An 18,952-nucleotide genomic window follows, 5' to 3' on the forward strand; every position below is an offset into this window, starting at 1 on the left:
AGTGGATTTTGTATTGGTATACAAATCGTAAACAAACACTCACTGTGGAATAGAATTACTATTAGGCCTATTATTATTTTCCATTTATTCTCACTTCACTTTGCACACAGGTGTTGCTACCACTGAAACAAACTGTGCTGGGAGACAAAGCGAGAACCAACAGTCCCCGCAGGCTACCCTCCCTCCGACGTACGTGTTGGCTTTTTCGCTCCCAGCCGCCACCCCAGTTCCACGATAACTGGATGGCCCAGTACATTTGTTATATGTTGTACCTTAATTAAGGCCAAGGTTGCTTCCTTCCCAGTCTGGGCTCTCCTATACCATCGCTACCATAAGACCTGTCTGTGTTGATGCAATGAAAAACAAACAGCAAATTCAACTTGAGTGGGGTATATTCTTGAACGTTTCTCCACACTGGTAGTTATTATTTTAAGGATCAAGCCCTCTCCACTCACTCTGCATTGATGATACTCTCATGAAGGAGGTCCTGAAACACCTTTTCTATTCCTAGCACAACATATATAAGCATCCATCTACACATTAACAGACAGATACTACACTCAGTTCTAAATATACAGTAGTATTATAAGGGTTTTAAAAACTCACAGTACCTGAGCTGTCAACTTCAATGGGTCCTTGACACTACTACTGATGGGATTAGTACAGCTCTGTAGAACATTCACATATGCTCGAGCTGTAGTAAGGCGCAGGCGAAACAGATCGTGCTGGAAGGTTTGATGCATTGCTAATGAAAGAGCAAAATAAATTACATTTATTTATCATATGCATGTTATAATCTCATTCACAGTTAATTTTTAAAAGGCAAACAAGAAGAAAAATCCTTAATTTGTCACCAAAGTAACCAAAATATAAAAAATTTTCCCAAAATGATAAAATCTTAAAACATGCACTTATACACCAGAAATTACAAATTTGTTTACAAGACTATTTACATTTAAATATAAGCATAATTACGTACATAATTTACAACAATAAATCTGGAAAGTTTGAATTTGCTACAGCACGATGCTCTGTAATTTGTTAAAAATTAGCTAATACAAACATACAGATGTAGCTTTATCAATAAATTATTGAACATTTATACAGTAAGTGAGATGAGTGGCACAGCCTCACCAAGGCTGAAGAATATGTATCAGACTCATGACACAGAAAGTAACAGAATGGAAGAGAGCAATATGCTGGATTAGGACTTGTTATTTCATCTCCTTTATGAACATCAAATAGTTGCAAGTTCTTGTTCGTTCATTTCAGGGGCTTAGGGCATCATGACCAAAAATTCTGCAGTTAAATGAGAATAAAATCTGTCAAGATAACAATTATGTCTATGATGTTTGTGATGTGATGACGTTGTTGTGAATTTGTAATTAATTGCAGCTAACATTGAGAAGGAAGAAACCATGGCCTGTATGTTACTTACCATCCTTGCATTCACCTGAAGCAGAGGTGGGAATACATGGAAAACCAATTCCACAAAAGCTGAGAGTGATATTTTAACTTACTTCAACCTACTTCTCATCTTAGTCCTCATGAACCTGAGTGTATTCTGTATTACCTTCAATACCAAGATTAAAAATCTCCATGGCAATAATAATAATAATATAAATCAAACCCAGGTAACCCATATATCACAGTGCATAAGCATACTGCTACAGAATTCACACTACATACTGCCAGTTACTTTGGTATTTTGTAGAATATTTTTTAGATTATATTATAAAATTTTGTATCAGAAATTTTTCTTTAGCTCTGATTATAAGCACTACAAACAGTGCTCAGTAAATCATGGTTTGTTCAAAGTTTATAGGAAGATTATGAACTTAGAGACTGTACAGAAAATTTATTATCACTACAAAACGGAAGAGTTCTTTGTAGTTTAGTAATAATTTCTTCACATTTTTTTTCTTTAGTATTTGAAATATTGTATTTTAGTCTAATCTGCAGCTGATACACAGATCCTAGCTTAATGAATTAATTTACACTGCACAATGTGTACAGATAAATATTAATGCTTTGAACAATGTATAATAATAATGTCGTGTGGCCTCCAAGGAAGTGCAAGTGGAATCAGAGATAAGGCTTTTTGCGGATGATGTTATTCTGTATAGAGTAATAAATAAGTCACAAGATTGTGAGCAACTGCAACGTGACCTCGATAATGTTGTGAGATGGACAGCAGGCAATGGTATGTTGATAAACGGGGTTTAAAGTCAGGTTGTGAGTTTCATAAATAGGAAAAGTTAGTCCTCTCAGTTTTAATTACTGCGTTGATGGGGTGAAAGTTCCTTTTGGGGATCATTGTAAGTATCTAGGTGATATAAAGAAAGATCTTCATTGGGGTAATCACATAAATGGGATTATAAAGAAAGGTGTACATGGTTGTGAGGGTGTTTAGGGGTTGTAGTAAGGATGTAAAGGAGAGGGCATATAAGTCTCTGGTATAACCCCAACTAGAGTATGGTTCCAGTGTATGGGACCCTCACCAGGATTACTTGATTCAGGAACTGGAAAAAATCCAAAGAAAAGCAGCTCAATTTGTTCTGGGTGATTTCCGACAAAAGAGTAGCATTACAAAAATGTTGCAAAGTTTGGGCTGGGAAGAACTGGGAGAAAGAAGACGAGCTGCTCGACTAAGTGGTATGTTACATGTGATAAATATCATTTTTGATCCGTATTGATGATATTTGATTGGAATAATAACAATAAGTTAATTTATTAATTTGACCACCTAATCAATACAATAAGTCTTGTCTTTGTTGATTTACATTGACATGTTAATTAAAATGGTACATGTTTTGCCTTGTATATAAGCATCATCAGCCATTGCCTTAACCTTGAAACAAAATCAGGCACCTGATTTACATATAAATAAAATAAAACTAATTTTTAAAAAGCCTTGGAGAGGCTTGAACTAAAATTAAGATATGGTAAAAGACTTGTACAATGTTGGTTTTAAAGATATTGCAATGAGTGAGGAGTTTACAATTGGTGAAAGTACTTGCAATATTGATATTAAAAGGCTACTATTATAATTAAAATGAACAAAGCAACAGTCTGTGATAAGATTGCTATAAAATTATGTTGGCCGACCAGTGGTTACAATTGGGTAATAAAATGTTTAAGTGGAAATCGTGTACACTTACCATTTGCACGATGGTGAGGTTAACTTGTTACGTTATGGGCTAAAAGTAATTGACAACTGTCGACTTCTTACTACGAGTGTTATAGCTGTAGGTTTGTGTTGGAGGGGGATCGTTTGTGAAGGTGTGACTATGGGCTTGTTTGTAGTACTTGGAGGGGAGCTACTATTGGTGGGAGAGAAAGAGGAAAGTGTACTACTGCGCGTATTGTACTGGTGAGATGCCGTTGGAGGGAGCGATATTAGAGTGGGTGTGGCTACGTGTCTATTGGTTGCATTTGAATTAGAGGTACTGGCGGTGAGGGGAAGGGAGGAGAGTGTATTAGTTGTAGAGGAGGTGGGAGTGCTTATTAATATGAGGTTGAAAATTTTTAAGAATATATTGGCGAGGGGAATTGATTCTTGTAATAGAAATAAAATCTGTTCGTACAAGGGGCTTTTTTTATCAATAATGTCATTTAAGTTCTTATCTTTGTTAAAATGCTGGTCGAGGAAAATTAATAAATTTTCATATTCTGTCATAAGTTTACTTTTTTCGACTCTTTTGAGGATATGAAGGTCTTGTTCTATTGTAGTCAATTTATGTCCTGTGTCCCTCATGTGCTTGGTCATTGCGGAAAATTTATAGTGTCTTTGTGCATTATAATGCTCGGCGTATCTGGTGGAGAAGCTGCGGCCAGTTTGACCAACATAGGAAAAATTACATGTAGAGCATTTAATCTGTGTATTCCTGATCCAGAGCAACTATTGTCTGTGATGTTAATAGAGTAATGATTAAAGAATAAATTACGATTAGTGTTTTTTCTTGTATAGTCTTTTTTTACATCATCACCCATTGCCTTATCCTTCAAATAAAATCAGGCACCTGATTTACATATAAATAAAATAAAAATCTCTAATTCAAATGCAAGGGGCTACCTGGCTGAGGCGGTAAAGGCGTGCTCGGTTCGCCCGGAAGGACGTGGGTTCAAATCCCCGTCAGGATGTCGTAAAATTTAAGAAACAAGATTTCCACTTCCGGAGGTGCATATGGCCCTAGGGTTCACTCAGCCTACACCAAAAATGAGTACCAGGTTAATTCCTGGGGGCAAAGGCGGCCGGGCGCAGAGCTAACCACTTTACCCCATCATGTGCTGAGGTTAACAATGGTGGAAAGCCTTTACCTTCCACTCCTCCTAGGGCCTTCATGGCCAGTGCAGAGGTGACTTTGCTTTGCTTTTAATTCAAATGCAACCAATAGACCCGTAGCCACACCCACTCTAATATCGCTCCATCCAACAGCATCTCACCATTACAATATGCGCAGCAATACACTTTCCTCTTTCTCTCCCACCAATAGAAGCTCCCCTCCAAGTACTACAAACAAGCCCATAGTCACGCCTTCGCAAACAGATCCCCTCCAACACAAACCTACAGCTATAACACTCGTAGTAAGAAGTCGACAGTCGTCAATAACTTTTAGCCCATAACGTAACAAGTTAACCTCACCATCGTCAAATGGTAAGTGTACACGATTTCCACTTAAACATTTTATTACAACTTCTTCACACAATTAACACCACGCTTCTGGTTTCCTTTTACAGATTCAACTGTCATGGTGCCTTTTCGACTAGAATGTCAATAAACCCATATTCTTAACAACGTTTTAGCATTGCATCAAATTGAGATGGTCCATAGAGGTCCAATTTAAACATCATTCATCAACCTTTAACTACAACTACGTATTTTTTCATCAAAGTGAACCACAACTTCACCATATGCCATTGTCTTCGACTTTTATCTCATGTAAACAAATAATTACAGGTCACGCGACCATCCTTCGACATTATTTTATTCAAGATTATTTTTTGAATAAATGCAATTTTGATCGTCATTTTCGTCATTGTCTAATTGTAACCACTGGTCGGCCAACATAATTTTATAGCAATCTTATCACGTGTTTATAACAGACTGTTGCTTTGTTCATTTGAATTATAATAGTAGCCTTCTAATATCAATATTGCAAGTACTTTCACCAATTGTAAACTCCTCACTCATTGCAATATCTTTAAAACCAACATTGTACAAGTCTTTTACCATATCTTAATTTTAGTTCAAGTCTCTCCAAGGCTTTTTAAAAATTAGTTTTATTTTATTTATATGTAAATCAGGTGCCTGATTTTATTTCAAGGTTAAGGCAATGGCTGATGATGCCTATATACAAGGCAAAACATGTACCATTTTAATTAACATGTCAATGTAAATCAACAAAGACAAGACTTATTGTATTGATTAGGTGGTCAAATTAATAAATTACCGGGCGAGTTGGCCGTGCGCGTAGAGGCGCGCGGCTGTAAGCTTGCATCCGGGAGATAGTAGGTTCGAATCCCACTATCGGCAGCCCTGAAGATGGTTTTCCGTGGTTTCCCATTTTCACACCAGGCAAATACTGGGGCTGTACCTTAATTAAGGCCACGGCCGCTTCCTTCCAACTCCTGGGCCTTTCCTATCCCATCGTCGCCATAAGACCTATCTGTGTCGGTGCGACGTAAAGCCCCTAGCAAAAAAAAAAAAAAATTAATAAATTAACTTATTGTTATTATTCCAATCAAATATCATCAATACGGATCAAAATTGATATTTATCACACGTAATATTAATGCCAACCAGGCAATAGTAAAATCTAACAAGTATCTGAACCTGAGAATTAAAATAGGCAAGATTTCTAGAGATATTAAGTTTCTTAAAGATTGCTAGCAATTAGAGTTGGTACATAAATTTCTCAAATCTTTACAAAGAAAAGGTCATCCCCGTTCAAAATCTAATGCCACTCAAAAGAAAGTAAACAGCATATGGTTAAAAAATGAAATCAAGCTATTATACAAGAAGAAATCTCTATTAAATTTACAATTATATAGGACACATTTGACCATCTCTCAAAAATTATCTCCACTTGAAAGGAGTTCATTTTTAAGGTACATTGACCTTAAACTATTATACATATTAGATAGGAAACAGAAAACCCTAAACCATAAATTAATTTGTTTACAAGAAACAAATGCAAAACATCTGACCAAAATACAACCAACAAAATTGTCCCCTTCCCATTTGACGAACATTTCCATTACAATTAACCTTCTCTAAACAGAAATGAATCTATTGGATAAGGGTATTAAACATAATTGGCCTAATCACAAAAAAGCAGAGGCCATAATCACTACCATCACTGAAACCGAAACTAATATCAATAAACAAATTCCGATTGACAAACAAAATGACATACGTTATGAAGTAAAAAGGAAACTCCCAACATTGATTAATGAGATAACATCTAACAACTACTACAACGTCTCGAAACAAATTCTAAACCTGAAATCCAAAATCCATAATAGCAACGTAGTAATAACAAAAGCAGATAAGGGCAACACCATAGTAATAATGAACAAACAAGATTACATAGATAAAACGGAAACTTTTCTCAAACAAAACCTATACTGTAATTAATAAAGATACAACAAACAAAATACAGCGTGACTTAAAGAACCTTCTTAAAAATTCTACTTTCATTCTAAATGATCAAGATTATCAGAAATTAACTATAATAAACCCAAAATTACTTACAGTAAGATCATTACCCAAAATTCATAAAAAAGAGGTCCCCATTCGACCTATAATTAATAGTATAAATAGTCCTACCTATAAAACTTCTCAATTCCTACACAAATTCCTTAAAAAAATTTCAAATTCCACAACTCCAACCCCATAAAAAACTTGACCGAACTTTGCAATTCCCTAAATAAATTCAGTCTGCAACCAAACCACGTTTTATGTTCTTTCGACATCACCAACATGTATACAAAGATCCGTATCAATAATACTATTAACATCATAAAGAACAATCTGTCGAAACATAGCAAATTAAGTAAAATTGAAATTGATGAATGGTTAAAATAACTTAGTTTCGTTTTAAACAACAATTTCTTCACCTTCAATAAGAAAATTTACAAACAGGAAGGTTTGGCGATGGGAGACACGTTATCTGGAATATTAGCTGATATATATTTAGATAATCTAGAACACAGTAAGATTATTAATAACCTCAATGGACTCTGTCTTTGGCATCGTTATGTTGATGGTACCATAGCAATCGTAGATAAACAAATCAACAACAGTGATAACATATTATCATTCCTTAACAATTTGGATAATAAAGAAGATGAGATCAATAGCTCTTTAAATTTCCTAGACATCAATATCACACAAGTATCAAACAAGTTTGACTTCCAAATATACAGAAAACCCACCTTTTCTCCAACAACCATAAAAAATGACTCATTACATCCCAACTTACATAAAAAAGCCACTTATCACAGTCTAATATATAGGGCATTAAAAATCCCTATGTCCTCTAGTAATTTAAAGAAAGAATTACAATTCATTAAAGAAATAGCTAAATTCAACGGATTTAATACAGATATAATTGATAAAAACATCAACAAAACCAAATTAAAAATAGGTACAAATTTAACTCCATTGAAACCCATCAAACCAAAATACGCTAAATTCACGTTCACTAACCATAGTATTCATCCGATAACAATTCGTTAATGAAGCACAATGTAAAAATAGCCTATACAAGAAAAAACACTAATCATAATTTATTCTTTAATCATAACTCTATTAACATAACATACAATAGTTACTCTGGATCAGGGATATACAGATTAAAATGCTCTACATGTAATTTTTCTTATGTTGGCCAAACTGGCCGCAGCTTCTCCACCAGATACGCCGAGTGGAAACCGTAGACAGAACAAGGGGGAAAAATATGCGATTATATTTTATTTTTCAGAGCCTCCGTGGCTCAGCCAGCAGCGCATTGGCCTCTCACTGCTGGATACCGTGCTTCAAATCCCAGTCACTCCATGTGAGGTTTGTGCTGGACAAAGCGGAGGTCGGACAGGTTTTTCTCCGGGTACTCTGGTTTTCTCTGTGATCTTTCATTCCAGCGACACTCTCCATTATCATTTCATAGCATCTATCAGTCATTAATAAATCACTTTGGGAGTGGCAACCCCATCGTACTCATAGACTATATATGATTGATTCATTCATTACATCCCTGACCTGGTCAAAGACTGGAAAACAGGTGGTAGGTTTTCATTCATTCACTTTTTTTTTCCAAATTTTCATTCTAAAAATCAGGGAGGGAAAATTATATGAGAGGAAAGATTACGCATACAAATACGGTAATTCTTTAGGGAATATTTTCAAGTTATGGACGTTTGGATTTAGAAATTTCCTTTCTAATCTCTCCTTCCTTGCAAACTTACAAAACTCAACTATTTTTACATCTAGAGGTGGTTGATTATTGTCACTGTTTGTGAAATAACATTATTATTCCTTATCCTACACAACTCCTCTCTTTGTGGACCTGCCTAACTTTTTTCCACTACATACCTTGAGATATCGAGCTCTTATTAGCTTTAGCAACTCTGCTTGATGACCTATTTGCATAAAAAATGATATCTGTGTGATTCTGTACCGTCACTAAGGAAGACACTATGTATTATCAGAAATTTAACCTTCTCATTACAGTCGTCGTCATCATCTTCTTCTTCTTCTTTTTCTTCCCACATCTGTGGGGTCGCAGATGCGAACTGTGTCGGACATATGAATTTGGCCCCGTTTTATGGCCGGATAACCTTCATGACGCCAACCATATATGGAGGGACGTAATCACTATTGCGTGTTTTTTGTGGTGGTTGCTAGTGTAGTGTGTTGTCTGAATATGATGAGGAAAGTGTTGGGACAAACACAAACACCCAGACCCTGGGCCAGAAGAATTAATCTGATGTGATTAAAATGCCCGATCCAGCCAGGAATCGAATGCGGGACCCTCTGAACTGAAGGCCTCAACGCTGACCATTCAGCCAATGAGTCGGACTAATCAATCATCTCATTACAGTGTCTGTGCTTAAAGTGTAATATCCCTCAATAAAATTTTGATTGAGAAATATGTATAAATATCTTTTCTTCCAACCTAAAATCAAGGTGCACCTTATGATCCAAAAAATACAGTACATATGTAGCAAGTAGTTTTAATTTACTATGTACTTAAAGCTAAATGTTGCAGTATTTTCTTCTGGCAGTTTATTTAAAACTAGTGGCTCATGCAGCAAATGCTGCAAAAACAATCATTTAAAAAGTACAAGATTCCAAGGTATCTGGGTGAAACTGCAGTCGGTCTTTGCGATCTAGAGTATTTCGTACTTAAACTCTCTGGGCTCAGTTTCTCTCAGATTGGAGTATTATACTAGCCGACATAGAAGTATACCTATTTGTAAATCAAATTTTACAGAGCAAAGGTGACTGCGTAAGTTCATAACAGACTGTACACATTAAATTGAGGGGTCACTTACTGAAATTAGTTCAGCTGTTTTCTCACAACTTGTTTTACTAGAAATTGCTTATCAAATTATACATATTATAGAGAAAGTGATTGATATATGGGAGAATAATGAAAGTTATTAAAGGCTTGAAAGTTATATCTAAAATGAAAATTAATACTATCATTAACAACAATCATAGTGATATCAAGTCAATGAATTAACAAACCTATTGCATTTTCTCTCTCTCTTCTGGTCTGCTCCAGGAATAGCTTAGTTTTCTTTGGAACTTGCATCTTGATATGCTGTGTCTGCATTAAACCAGAGCTATCACTCTGAGGCGTGAAGTGTGCAGTTCGTTTCAGAATTTTAACCATAAGGCATCCTCCTATAATTAAGAGAAAGTACATTGTTCCTATACACTGAATTGATATAGGAATATACCCTCAAATGGGAGTTGAAACATACTCTCAGCTTAATAATTCACTAGCTGAAGAAGGTCTCACAGACTGAAACATGTTCTAATATATGTATTTATATCTTAATAAGTACTGAATGGTGGAAATATAAAACATTCTAATTGTAGGAATAAATATTTTATTAATAGGTTGTGTCGAATATGTTTAGTAGAAGTTCACAAAAGGTGCCTCCCCAAAGATAGCGAGTTGATAGTGAATTTATAAGCAATCAGGTGATCACTGGGCCAGCCATGGCAATGCTGGCTGAAACTTTCACACTAGGAACATCACCATCAAGGCCCCTCTTAAAGCCACAGCTAACAATTCTCTCTCATAATATCAAGGGCGATCATTAGCCAAAGAAGAACTGCTACAAGATCTATGCAGTCAACACAAATGCCACATCCTATGTGTTCAGGAGACACACAAAGGCAGTGAAGTGCATTGACCAGAAGTAAATGGAATGCATCTTGCAGTTGAAATACCCCACCATAAATGCAGAAGTGCCATTTTTGTCCAACCTGATGTTCAGATTCTATCCACAATCTTCAGAGAGGAAAATTATACGCATCAAAGAGCAATAATGCGTGAAATATATGCTGCGGTAAGACCCAGGAATGTTCTTTTCTGCAGGAGATATAATTTCAAGAAGGCTGACTGGCCAAAGTTCACAAGAGTTGTTGGATGCTGAAGTGTCAGTTGTAGAGCCAACACCTTAAACTTAAAATACAATTACAGCAGCTGTGAAGAAATGCTACAGAACATCCATAGCTCATGGTTGTTGGACTTCATACATCCCAGGTCTCACCCCAGACCTAGCTGCGCAGTTCATGGAGTAGCCTATAAAATTTTATTTGAAGAAAACCCCTTTGGTGAAGAAACTATCAAAGCTGGTAATCATCTTACAGTATATCCTCTTTAAGTGTAGCAAAAACAGGGTTCAGTGGATCAGGACGGTAGAAGATCTAGACCTGACAAGAGACAGTCCCAAAGCATGGAGACTACTGAAGCGCCTTAACAATGATCCTACAAAGACCGCTGGATACACTAGCATTTTACCTGTGATTGACCCATTACTTATACCACAGCAAGCCAGGTTACATCCCAGTACAAGCAGCATAGGGTAACTTCTGAATCTCACGCAGTTTATAGAGGATGGATTTGAATCACGCAAGGTCACAGGTGTGGCCTTAGTGGATTTATCGGCAGTGTATGATACAGCAACTTCTGGCCAAGGTCCTCAATTTGACAAAGGACAGTGAGCTTATGAGGTTCATCACAACTCATCTCTAGAATCACTGGTTTTTTGTAGACTTCCAAGGGTAGTGTAGAATAAAGAAGAAGGGTCTATCCAAAGTAAGCGTAATGGCTCCAATACTTCTTAACATATTTCAAAAGGATCAGCCAATAAGTCCAAATACCAGAAGTTTCTTGTATGCTGATGATTCTGCCCTGGCCACACAAGGGACAAATTTTGAAACTGTGTAAATAAAGCTCACTACTGCCCTCAAAAACTTATCCAGCTATTATGGTGCAAACCAGCTCAGATCTAATCCTGCAAAGACATGGTGTGTGCCTTTCATTTGAGAAACAAACAAGTACACCAGAAGCTGAAAGTTGTGTGGTCAGGTATCAAGCTACAGTTCTGTGACACTCCAAAATACGGTATCTGGGAGTAGTGCTTAACAGAGCTCTCACTTTCAAGAAACACTGTATGAACACTTAACAGAAAGTCTCCCCCCAGAATAACCTGTTTCGTAAACAGGCTGGATCGAAGTGGGGTAGTCAACCACAAACTATCCACACATCAGCAATGGATCTTTGTTACCTTTGTTACTCCATCGCAGAGTATGCACGTCCATTCGGTACTCATCAATCATGCCAAACAGGAGGATGTGGCTCTGAATGAGACTTGTTGGTTGGTGATAGGCTGTTTAAAGTCCATTACAGTCCACAAGCTCTATCAGCTTGCAGCGATTGTGCTGCCACACATTTGAAGATAAGTGACTGCGAACAAGGAGAGGACAAGAGTTGAACGAGAAAGTGCTCATCCACTACATGGTCATGTACCCCAAGTTCAGAGACTGAAGTACAGAAACAGTGTTTTAAGAACATCTCAGGAACTGATTGCATCAGCCAAAAAAGCAAGATTACAACTATGGAAAACAAGGACTCCCAACATCCCTGGCTGAGTGCTTACCATCTGGGTACAATGAGAATTGGACAATGTGGAAATCCTTGAATAGGTTGAGATCAGTTATAAAAGTAACTTTAGCAGATGGGGTTACATCGATGCTATCATGATCAAGTGTGAATGTAGGGAAGACCATACTCTAAAGCAAATACTTCAATGTCTGCTGTGCCCATCCTCCTGTACAGAAAATGAAGTCTTTCAAGGCCTTTGTTTTGTCTAAATGTGTGTTATGTTACCAAGTGTAATTTTATCTATATATTCTAGATGTTTCTGATGTGAGAATAATAAAAAAAGTAAAGGCTGAAGAGATGATAACTACAGAACAAGTACAATGCAGCTGTGAAAGCTAAATGTCCAACCTACTGTAAATAGACCTCAGTGAGCAACTAGAGCTCTCTAAAGTTGTGCTGGCTACAGTGCCAAACCTGTAGATCAGATCCCAGCCATCAAAACAAGAGCAACCTAGGCCACAATAGCTCAACTGAAAAAGCATCGATTGTGGTTCCCACTGGTTTGCAGTTGGCATTTTTGTTCTGAACTTAACATCTCTTCGGCATCTTTTACAGCCCACGAAGGGACTTGGCCTACCAAGCGACCGCTGCTCAGCCCGAAGGCCTGCAGATTACAAGGTATCGTGTGGTCAACACGATGAATCCTCTCGGCCGTTATTCTTGGCTTTCTAGACTGGGGCCGCTATCTCACTGTCAGATAGCTCCTCAATTCCAATCACGTAGGCTGAGTGGACCTCGAACCAGCCCTCAGATCCAGGTAAAAATTCCGGACCTGGCTGGGAATTGAACCCAAGGCCTCCGAGTAAGAGGCAGGAACGCTACCCCTACACCACAAGGCTGACATTTTTACTCAACATGACTTAATAAGATGAAAGCCTATTTTAAGTTGAAAGCTAAATATACAACAACAACAACAACAACAACAACAACAACAACAACAACAACAACAACAACAACAACAACAACAACAACAACAACAACAACAACAACAACAACAACAACAACAACAACAACAACAACAACAACAACAACAACAACAACAACAACAACAACAACAACAACAACAACAACAACAACAACAACAACAACAACAACAACAACAACAACAACAACAACAACAACAACAACAACAACAACAACAACAACAACAACAAATTTTCAAAGTGAGCAAATTTCTTCTCCTAAGGAAGGTCTTCCTTGCTTGTGCTAGTCTGCATTCTATGTCCTCCTTACTTCTGCTATCGCTAGTTACTTTAAGTAATAATGCTCATCTACTTCCTCATTTCCTAATTGTTTTTGTTGTTGTTGTTTGTTGTTGTTTGTTGTTGTTTGTTGTTTGAGTCATCAGTCCTTAGACTGGTTTGATGCAGCTCTCCATGCCACTCTGTCCTGTGCTAACCTTTTCATTTCTACGTAACTACTACATCCTACATATTCATACCTTGGTCTACCCCAACCATTCTTACCACCTACACTTCCTTGAAAAATCAAATGCACAAGTCCTGGGAGTCTTAAGATGTGACCTATCATTCTCTCTCTTCTTCTGGTCAAATTTGGCCAAATCACTCTTCTCTCACCAATTTGATTCAGTATCTCCTCATTCATGATTCAATCTATCCATCTCGCCTTCAGGATTCTTCTGTAACACCACATTTCAAAAACTTCTATCCTCTTACTTTCTGAGCTAGTTATCGTCCATGTTTCACTTCCATACAATGCCACACTCCAGATGGAAGTCTTCAAAAACATCTTTCTAATTCCTATATGAATGTTCGAAGTTAGCAAATTTCTTCTCCTAAGGAAGGACTTCCTTGCTTGTGCTAGTCTGCATTTTATGTCCTCCTTACTTCTGCCATCGCTAGTTATTTTACTACCCAAGTAACAATACTTATCTACTTCCTTTAAGACTTCATTTCCTAATCTAATGTTTCCTGAATCACCTGACTTTGTTCGACTGCAGATCTCCAGATCTTCTGCAGTCTCAGTAAAAATAACAATATCGTCACCAAATCTTAGGGTTTTGAAATCCTCTCCTTGGATCGTGATTCCCTTCCCATATTAGTCTTTGATTTCCTAAAGGAGGGGGGGGGGACGACAAGCTACAGCCTTGCCTCACTTCTTTCTGGACTGCTGCTTCTTTTTCGAAGCCCTCGATTCTTATCACTGCGAATGATTTTTATACAGACTGTAGAAAATTCTTCGTTATCTGTATCTGATCCCGATCACCTTCAGAATGTCAAATAGCTTGGTCCTATCAACATTATGAAATGCCTTTCCTAGATCTACGAACACCATGTACGTCAGCTTGTCCTTCTTTATTCGATCCTCTAATATCAGATGTAAAGTCAGGATTGCTTCATGTGTTCCTACATTTCTTCCGTATCCAAACTGATCTTCTCCCAGCTCAGTTTCAACTTGTCTTTCCATCCTTCTGTAAATAATACGTGTTAAAATTTTGCGGGTGTGAGATACCAAACTAATGGTGCGGTAGTTTTCACACTTGCCAGCACCGGATTTCTTGGGAATAGGTATAATGACATTCTGCCAAAAATCGGATGGCTTCTTCTGTCTCGTACATCTTACACACTAAATGAAATAACCTCGCCATGCCGGTTTCTCCCGAGGCAGTCAGTAATTCAGAGGGGATGTTATCAATTCCAGGTGTCTGGTTCCTATTTAGGTCTCTTAAAGCTCTATCGAATTCTGACCTCAAAATTGTGTCTCCTATTTCATCAGCATCAACAGCTTCTTCCTGTTCCAGAGCCATACCATCTACGTCATTACCTTGATACAACTGTTGGATACGTTCCTGCCATCTTTCTGCCTTGTCTTCTTTCCCTAGAAGTGGTTTCCCATCTGAGCTCTTAATATTTAAACACCTAGATTTTCTTTCTCCAAAGGTTTTCTTGATTTTCCTGTATGCAGCATCTACCTTCCCTACGATCATACAACCTTCAACATCCTTGCACTTCTCCTTCAGCCATTCTTCCTTAGCTGTCATGCACTTTCTATCCACTACAGTCTTTAATCGCCTGTATTCTTTTCTGCCCTCTTCATTTTTTTTGCATTCTTGTACTTTCATCGTTCATAAATCAGGTCCAGTATATCCTGAGTTATCCACTGATTCTTACTTGATTTTTCCTTTCTTCCTAGCATTTCTTCAGCAGCCCTAGAGAGATCATTCTTCACGACTGCCCATTCTTCATCTATTTTGTTTTCTTCAGCCTTTTCATTTAGTCCTTGTGCAACATGTTCCTTGAAACAGTCCCTCACACTATTTTCTTTCAACTTGTCTAGATCCCATCTCCTTGCATTCCTTCAACTTCAGATGGCATTTCATGAAGTCTATTTGATACTTTCAGTGTCTCCAGGTCTTGTCCATGTATACAGCCTTCTTTTGTGGTGTTTGAACCAAGTATTAACAAGGGCTAACTTATGATCGGTGCAGAATTCAACCAGCCGACTTCCTCTTTTATTCCTCTGTCCCAATCCAAATTCTCCTACTGGATTACCTTCTCTTCCTTGGCCTATCACTGCATGCATATCCCCCATCACAATTATATTCTCATCACCTTTTACATATTGTATTAAATCTTCTATCTCTTCATATATTCTTTCTATTTCTTCATCATCTGCTGAACTACTGGGCATATAGACCTACACTATTGTAGTGGGCATTGGTGTGGTGTCTATCGTGACAACAATAATAATTTTGGTATGCTGGTCATAGTAGCTTACCTGCTGCCCTATTTTCTTATTCATTATTAGACCATCTCCTGCATTTCCCCTGTTTGATTTTGTGTTGATAATCCTGTGCAAACGTACATCACTTATACCAACTACACCTAACTTTAATCTAACCATCTCCCTTTTCAAATTCTCTTAACCTACCACAACGATTCAAACTTCTAACATTCCACGCTCCGACTCGCAGAATGTCAGTATCCATCTCCCTGATGATTGCCCCCTCTTGTGTAGTCCCCACCCGGAGATCCGAATGAGGAACTATTTTACCTCCGGAATATTTTACCTGGGAGGAAGTCTTCATCATTACATATTCATACAGAGAGAGCTGTATGTGCTCAAGAGTTCGTTATGGCTGTAGTTTCCTGTTGCTTTCAGCTGTGTAGCAGTATCAACACAGTTAAGCCATGCTGAGTATTATTCCAAGGCCATATCAGTCATAGCAGTATCAACACAGTTAAGCCATGCTGAGTATTATTCCAAGGCCATATCAGTCAATCATCTAAACTGCCACTCTTGCAACTTCCGAAAAGCTGCTACCCTCCTTTTGATGAACCATTCGTTAATCTGGTCTCTCGAGATATACCCATCCGATATGGCTGCATCTGTGGTTCGGCTATCTGCTTCATTGGGACATGCAAGCCTCCCCACCACGGCAAGGTTATATGGTTTGCAGGGGGATGATGATGATGATTTTTTTTTTTTTTTTTTTTTTTTTTTTTTGCGAGGAAGTGTGGAAAATCTTTCATAAGACGCTTGTGAGGGTCCGCACTCAACAAGTGTGTGGAGATTCTTACCCACTAAAAACCACACTCCCTTTTCCCACGACGTTTATCTCCGCCCCGGAACCGCTCTCGCATTACTTCAGGGCGGATGTCGTGCTTAATGCATCTTGTGCTTCATCTTCCTTCTTCTGCTTTACTATCTGTCGTAATCGTCCAGGTCCTTCTTCTTCTGACGCAGAATATTTTCTACGTAGACTGCCACCTGGTCCCAAGATTCTCGACTTCGTAGCATTACTGACACGATCCCTTCTGGCGTCAATTCTCCGTGCATAACTTCTAAGCATCTTCTTTGTGGCAGCCAATGAACACACACAAAGAAAGTATGTGATACGTCATCGATATCGCCGCAGTATATGCACACCGGACTAGTTGCTAGCCCTAGCCTATGAAGAAATTTTCGGAAGTATCCATGACCTGTCAGGAACTGTGTGAGATAGTAGTTCACTTCACCATGATTTCGGGCAACCCATACGCCCAGAGAAGGTATCAGTCTTTTCGTCCATTTCCCTCTAGAATCATCTTCCCATCTTGTTTGCCATCGTTGCATTCTGCGACTATGAGCCAAAGCTTTTGCCCTTTTCCTTCCTAGCTCTTCTTGTGTGAGCCAAATTTCTTGTCTTTCGAAGGCCAACAAGTCAATGGGAGCTACTGCTGCTACTACTAGAATCGCACAGGATTGCACAGGATGATGATGATGGTGGTGATAATAATAATAATAATAATAATAATAATAATAATAATAATAATAATAATAATAATGATGATGATAGTGGTGATGATGATGATAATAATAATAATAATAATAATAATAATAATAATAATAATAATAATAATAATAATAATAATAATAATAATAATAATAATAATAATAATAATAATAATGTTATTTACTTTAACATCCCACTAACTACTTTTATGGTTTTCAGAGACGCTGGGGTGCCAGAATTTAGTCTCGCAGGAGTTCTTTTACATGCCAGTAAATCTACCGACATGAGGCTGACATATTTGAGTACCTTCAAATACCAGCGGACTGAGGCCATGAACGAGGCCAAGTTGGGGTCAGATGGCCGCCACCTCAACTGTCTGAGCCACTCAGCCCGGATTTTCTAGCTTTGATTGATGAACCCCAAAAGATAAATGATGCTGTAGTACCTACCTGCTTATGCCCCTACAAAAATTTAACAGAAAACAGACAGTTGCTGCAGTGTCTCAAACGTACAGTATATAGCTCAATGTTTAACATAAAAATTATGAGGTTTTAATAGCTGACCATAAAGATATATGAAAATATAATTTTAAAAATTGTTCAGAATTGTAATTTCTATCACTACTTTAAAGGCAGCAACCTGTTGTATTTGCTCAGTAATCATGCCCTATTTGGGGCTGGTGGCCTTGCTGTGTGGCCCCTTAACAACAACAACAACAACAACAACAACAACATCAACAACAACAACATTATCATTATCATCATTACCATCATTATCATCATCACATTTCAATCACCACCACCATCAGTGTTAACAATTTAGGGGAGTGAATCATGGGATATGACAGTATTTGCACTTACCAACAGTAACAAGGATAAGACTATGCTCTTCCTGACCAAAATGTCCAAAACGCACTGCAGACACAGTGTCAGGCACGGTGATGACATCTACCAGCTGTCGTCCATGATAGAAGTGTACTGTTCCACCAGCAAGAGCCACAACCACCAATGAGATACTCTGATGATGCAACGGCATGAGTGTCATGGCTGACACACTTTTTGGAGTTTTTATCTCCCATTGTTTCTTGCCCTGAAAATATATATAAATTTTAAAACTGATATCACAGCTGAGATGAGGAATGGTTTTGGTTTCATCATGAGTAAAGATCTACAAGGAGTCTGACATTCAGTATGTTAGTGAGAGAATAATAAAAGTGATTGTGCATTTAGGGAAAGGAAAACTAACTTTGGTACAGGTTTATGCACCTCAACCTGGATGTCGTCAAGAGGATAAGAACCAGTTTCTTGATGTGGAAAGGGTTATTAGTAAAGAAAAAGTAATCATTATAGGAGATCTGAATGCACAGATTGGGACAGATAGAACAGGATATGAGAACGTAATGGGACCTCATGGATATGGTGCAAGAAATATAGAAGGTGAACATCTTGACTTTTGTATGAGAAATGGGTTGGTGGTGAAAAATAGTTGGTTCAAGAAGAGACAGAGCCATAAGATAACACGATATAGT

At 37.8% G+C, this 18,952-nt stretch overlaps 1 protein-coding gene across 1 annotated transcript in view; it reads right to left on the reverse strand.

Annotated features, from left to right (window-relative positions):
- The window catches only part of BBS1 (Bardet-Biedl syndrome 1), a 148,721-nt gene that overhangs the window by 50,589 nt on the left and 79,180 nt on the right, over positions 1–18,952 (reverse strand). The window contains exons 8-10 of the mRNA XM_068225865.1: positions 18,285–18,513; positions 9,755–9,913; positions 612–745 (exon numbers count right to left, since the gene is read on the reverse strand). Coding sequence (XP_068081966.1) covers positions 612–745; positions 9,755–9,913; positions 18,285–18,513 — 522 coding nt within the window. The remainder of the gene's footprint in view (positions 1–611; positions 746–9,754; positions 9,914–18,284; positions 18,514–18,952) is intronic.

This window comes from Anabrus simplex, chromosome 2, assembly GCF_040414725.1.
Source record: "Anabrus simplex isolate iqAnaSimp1 chromosome 2, ASM4041472v1, whole genome shotgun sequence".
In the NCBI taxonomy this organism is placed as follows: Eukaryota; Metazoa; Arthropoda; class Insecta; order Orthoptera; family Tettigoniidae; genus Anabrus; species Anabrus simplex.